The 5,426-nt window shown below is 68.4% G+C and overlaps 1 protein-coding gene across 1 annotated transcript; it reads right to left on the bottom strand.

Annotated features, from left to right (window-relative positions):
* Positions 1 to 990: 990 nt before the first annotated feature.
* On the bottom strand, positions 991 to 4,953 carry PFL1_03505 (uncharacterized protein; the record flags this gene model as incomplete). Its single annotated transcript, XM_007881022.1, has 3 exons — positions 991 to 3,974; positions 4,078 to 4,230; positions 4,365 to 4,953. The coding sequence occupies 3 exons, from the start codon at positions 4,951 to 4,953 to the stop codon at positions 991 to 993; spliced, it is 3,726 nt and encodes a 1,241-aa protein (XP_007879213.1).
* Between the last annotated feature and the right edge of the window lie 473 nt (positions 4,954 to 5,426).

Below are 5,426 nucleotides of genomic sequence, written 5' to 3'. Positions count from 1 at the left end.
ACCCGCCAGACCCGCTCGCCGCGCCGTGCCGCGCCGGTGCCCTGCCGTTTCGCCCACTGGGCCAGGCCAGGCCAGGCCAGGCCAGGCAGGTGCCCACACGCGCCCGCACGCCCGGCCGCCCGCCAGCTGCAAACAGAGGCTAGGTCGGTTGCCGGCTGAAAAAAGAAAAAAAAAAACGGGGGTCGCAGAGGGGGGCCAGCCTGGGCCCACTCCACCAGGCAGGGAGAGAGAGGGGGGGAGATGTTCGTTTGCCCCCCGTCTCGCCGCCTAGCCTGGCCCGAGCCCGAGCCCTAGCCTGAGCCTGAGCCTGAGCCTGAGCACACCAAACACACCACAACCACCGCCCGCCCGTCCGCCATGCAACGTTCGCGTATCCGAACAAACCGTTTCTCTCACCTCGCCCCAACTCCACCGGCCGGCCTGGATCGCCTCGCCGCTCGCCGCTGGCCTAGGTCAGGCCAGGCGGGGCGCACTTTGTCCAAGACGCGGCCGCGGAAGCAGCCTGGCGTCTACGTACGGGGCCCATTCTGCCATGGAGCTGGCAGCGCCAAAGCGATCGGAACGGCAACCAATGGGTTCGGTCTTTACTAGTCCTACAACGCCACTCCGTGTGTGGGCGTGCGATGCATCTATCTTAGCGCAGGAGAAAGCAGGCAAGGGGAGAGGAGGGCCAGCCACGTCTACGAGGGAGAAAGAGGCGATAGCGAGGCGCAGGGGGAGGCTGGTCCAGAAAGAGTGTGGGGTACGTCTCTGCAGTAATGGTGGTACAGATGGTGGTACAGCAGCATCCGGCTGGCAGGGTATCAGGATCCGTGGGCGACCGTGCAGCAGGTGGCGGGGTGGCTGCATCGTCACCGCAGATCGGGCCGTAGCAAGGGCCGTAGCAAGGGCCGCAAATGCGTCTAAAGAGGAGACGGGGTTGGTGGTGGTGGTGGTGGTGGTGGTGGTGGTGGTGGTGGTCGAGAGAGATGCCCGGATGAGGGGCAGATCTCAGTGCCTCGGGGTGGCAACCTCGGCCTCTGATCTCTCCGGCCCATTGGTCAGATGCTCGAGCGGCTCATCGTGCAGGACGCCACGACGCCGCGGCAGGCTGGGGCGCGACTCGTCGCCCGCGTCCGACGCCGACGTATCCGCGCCCGACTCGAGCGACGACGACCAGCTCTCCTCTCGGATCGCGTGCAGGCCGCCCAGCGACGGGCTCAGCGGCATCTCGCTCAGCGAGCTCGACAGCGAGGCCATGTGCGGCGACGAGCTGCCCGCTGGCGGGGGAGTGGCAAGGGCAGGCGACGCAATCGACACGGGCCGCGGCGTCGACGTCGACGTCGATGTATCCTCGGCCGCCGACGACGGCGACAACGACGACGCATAGGCCGCAGCGGCTGCGCGCGCCTCGGCAATCTGCTGCTCGATGCTCAGCGCAATCAGCCCGGGCGGGTGACGCCGCGACTGGTCCGGGAACGAGGCCCACAGCCGTCCTTCCTCGGAGTCGTCGGACATGGTCGAGTCCTGCGAGCCACGGCTGTTGTCCGACGAGCCCGTCCGCGCCATCAGGGCTGCTCGAGCAGGAGCCGCAGCACCGGCACCAGCAGGCGCATCGGCGTCCGCCTCCGCCATCGTCGTGGTCGTTGCGTTTGCCATCGGCGTCGCCGGCAAAGGTTGACCAGCCAAAGCGGGCATGGGATCGGCGCCGAGCGTCGGCCGACTCGCTTTGGGAGTAGAGTGCCAGCTCGGTGCCGCTGCGGACGGAGGCGACGGCTGGGGATCCATCTGCTCCTGCCTCCGGCTCGGCGATCCCTTTTCTGGCGTGGCGACGGTGACGTCGGCCGCCAGCTCGGTGCGCCTCGAGAGCGAAATCGAGCTCGTGCTGCCGAACAGCGTCGTCCACCACCCGTCGCCGCCGCCGCCGCTCTGTCGAGACCCAGGGTGACTGCCGTCCTTGCCGCTCAGCCACGAGTCTCGACCAGCTCGTCTCGACTGTTCCGGATCGACGCCGTGCAGCTCGTCGGACGAGGCGCCGCCGTCAAGCGCCGTCACATTCTTGCGCGAGCTGTTGCGCGAGCCGCCAAACGGTAAGAGCCCCGCGAACGAGGGGAGCGGAGACGTCTTGGAACCGCCCGCTCCGGCCCCGCTCGAGGCTTCGGCCGACGGCGCGCCCTCGCCAGACTGCGGTCGCGAGCCGGTCAGGCTCCACCGCCGTGCCGGCCATTTGCGCGGCAGGGATCCCTGGCCCATCAGGCCGAGTCCCATTGTCGACGACACTGAGCCGCCGTTGTTGCCGTGCTTGACGTCACTGAAGGAGCCGTTGTCGAGGTTGGGAGACCCGTCCAGCTTGTGGAAGCCGTGCGAGCCGGACGGGGAGCTCGTCGCCTTGTCGTCCTGTCCGAGCAGGGCGTCCATGCGCGGCGAAGGGGGAGCCCGTTGGCTGCCCTTGCGACTCTCGGCGGGCGCCTGCGACTCCGCACCATCGGCGACGGCATCCTTCGAACGGGTCCGGCTCTGGCGCAGGATGATCGACGCGGCATCCCGGCTGAAGGCGGCCGGCGTCAGCGGCACCTCGACCAGGTTGACGACGACGTCGCCGTGCTCCTGACCGCGAGGCCCCTGGGCTCCCTGAACAGCGCCGTGCCCGACTTCAGAGCCCGCAGCGTCATCGACATCGGCCGAGCCCTGCCTCTGACTGGCTTCGGCTCCGGACGTCGCCCCTGCCTCAGGATCGTGACCCTCGGCCGAGGGCGAGCTTCGCGGCCTCTTCTGGCCTCGCGATGCTCGCCTGCGTGTGGCCACGGGGGAGCTCATGTCCGAAAGGACGGCGTTGGTGCTGTGCAAGTCCGAGCTCTGCATCGACACGATCCTCCTGCGCCCGCTGAGGATCGGCGAGTCCGAGGGCGAAGGCTCGTCGGGCGAGGCGTCCTCGGACGAGGCCAGCGTGATCGGCTCAAACGTCGGCGGCGTCGGCCGGTACAGCGCGTAGTCGTCGTTGGAGCCCTCGCCATAGTGGCGATCTGGCAGATCCAGGTCGGCCCCGGCAGGCATCGATGCGCTCGCCGTCGCTGGCAACGTGGTCCACGCTGCAGCCCTGCCGAGGCTGTCGGATCGCAGCTGCTCTCTTGAACGCGTGGTCCGGCCGATCGGCGTCGGGACGGGCGAATAGTGATCGCTGGCATCGTCGCCGCCGGCCGCGCGGGCAGGGAGGCGGTCATCGAGAGGGTCGCGGTCATCAAAGCTGTCTTGTGGAAAGGCGATGGCGGGGGCCGGCACAGGAAGGCCTGAGCCGCCCCCTGGAGCCATAGCAGGCGGTGGGTCCGTCTGCCCGCGGTGCCCTGCCATCTGATGATCGGCGTCTGCGCCGCCCTCGCGCATCACCTGCGCCATCGAGGTGGGCTGGTCGTCGGCTGGGTAGAGACGGGACCAGCGGGCGGTCTCGACCATCTCGCTGTTCGGCCGGGTCGCGTACGGGTCGTCGCCATATCCAACGCCGTCGCCGCTCAGGTCCCCGGCGGCATCGGAACTCGCATCGAGCAGCAGCGTCCGCAGGCGATCCTCGGCCCTCAGCTTCCAGGCCCATCGAGGCAGCTGGTGGATCGCGTCGGCGGCGTCGCTGGGGTGGGCCCGCTCGTCTTCGAGGTCCGACGCCTGGAAAAGGTGGCGCCGGCTACCCTCTCGCCTGTGCTCTGGTCCAGCGAGGGAGCCGAAGCTGTAGCCGTCCTTGTTGCGCTCAGAGACCGACCTCCAGCCAAGCATCACCAGCAGGCCGATCCAGGACGCGACCAGCACGGCCAGACGCCATGCGGCCCACGCCGCATTGACCAGCAGGATGACGAAGGTGTAGGTCGTCAGCCGGCCGGTGGCGGCGTTGAAGATGGTCGCCTCACGCGTGCCCTCGGTGGCCAGCGGTGGTCCCGATGTGCGGTAGAGGACCAGCAGCACCACGCAGAGGGCGGCGCGCGGAAGCAGCGTGAGGACCGTCGGCCAGTCTGGTGACAGAACGGCACAGAGGCGGGCGAGAAGGATGTCAGCTCGCTGAACGATCACCGCCAGATTCAGGGCAAGGCCTGGGTCCGCAGCTTGTGGACGCACTCTGAGAGTAGAACCAGAAGGTCTCGATGGCAAAGTCGCGCCTCGCCGCCATGACCCTGGCGCTATGCAGCAGCGAGAAGAGGCTGAAGGACCGGATCGAGGTTAGGTTTCGGGCGGGAGCAGAGAGATAGACGGGCAGCGCCAGAGGTCGTCCTGTTCAAGGGCGCCGGGTAGGTCGCGGGAGTGCAAGGAGAGATAGGGAGGTGCGGATCAGCTTATCAGTAAGCAATGCTTGTTTAAGGCGCGGCGAGATCCCGTCGGTCGCTCTTGTCTGGCCTGCCACTTACCGACCGACCAGCGCCTCGCGTATTGCCAGAGCGCCTCGTAGATGATGACGACGCCGACGAACCAAAGCGCCAAGGATGCGGCGTAGATGCCGACGGCGACCCACCAGGCCGTTGTGGCGCCGGCCTGCCCGCTGTCCGGATGGACCGCCACCTCGACCAGCGCGAAGAGCGCGTGGAAGTCGAGGAAGAGGGTCAGAGGGATGTGGTAGAAGACTAAGAGCGGCAGGAGCGCGTGGTGAAGCCGCGCCCAGCGAGAATCGATCTCGAGGCCCTGCAGAGACGACGCGAACGGCTCCTCAGGGAAGCGCGGCCGGGACTCGTACACCTGCGAAAAGTGGTAGCGCTCCTTGGACCGCTGCTGCTGGGCTCGCTGCGCAGACAGCGAGGCGCTGCGCGAGGCAAACTGAGACGAGGGATCCCGGCGTGCCCGCAGCGAGTCCAGCCGGGGCCGGCCGCTGCTGGTTGCAGACGGGCGGCTGGCAGAGCTCTGCCTCAGGCGATGGCCCAGCCACCCTCCTCCGCGAGCAGGGCGGACCGCATTCGCCTGCTCGCCGCCGTCAAGGAACGACGCCCTCTGGCCGGTCGGCATCCCGCTGGGAGGCTTGCCCAGCGTCGGCGTCCAGACGCTGACAGAGGCCGACCTGACCAGGCCAACCAGCTGTCTGGGGCCGTGCTCGTCACGGTGCTGGACGATGCTGGGTTGCGCCTGCATTCGCACCGCACCCGAGCGAGCTTCAGGTGAGCTCATCGATCTCTCTCTAAGGCTGCCCTCCGCCTCAACCGTTTCGTGGGCGCTTGCGAGCCTCGACAGCGGTCGACGTCGCGATCCGCCGGCGGATGTGGTCGTGGCCAGGGCCAGTCCCCGTCCTTGGCCGTGCACAGTGGCGGAAGAGATCTGGGAGATGGGCCGAGGATCCGTGAAAGCCTCGGGAGACGACATGCTTCGCCTCGACTCCGGCCCACGCGACGGCTGGCCGACGTTGGGGGAGCCGTAGGGATCGCTTCGCCCAGGCGAGGCGGCGAGCTGCTCTGGCTCGAGCATGCGAGTGGGCGGGCTGAAGT

The sequence above is a fragment of the Pseudozyma flocculosa genome (genome assembly GCF_000417875.1).
Source record: "Pseudozyma flocculosa PF-1 unplaced genomic scaffold scaffold00010, whole genome shotgun sequence".
Classification (NCBI taxonomy): domain Eukaryota; kingdom Fungi; phylum Basidiomycota; class Ustilaginomycetes; order Ustilaginales; family Ustilaginaceae; genus Pseudozyma; species Pseudozyma flocculosa.
This window is presented reverse-complemented; position numbering and strand designations above follow the sequence as displayed.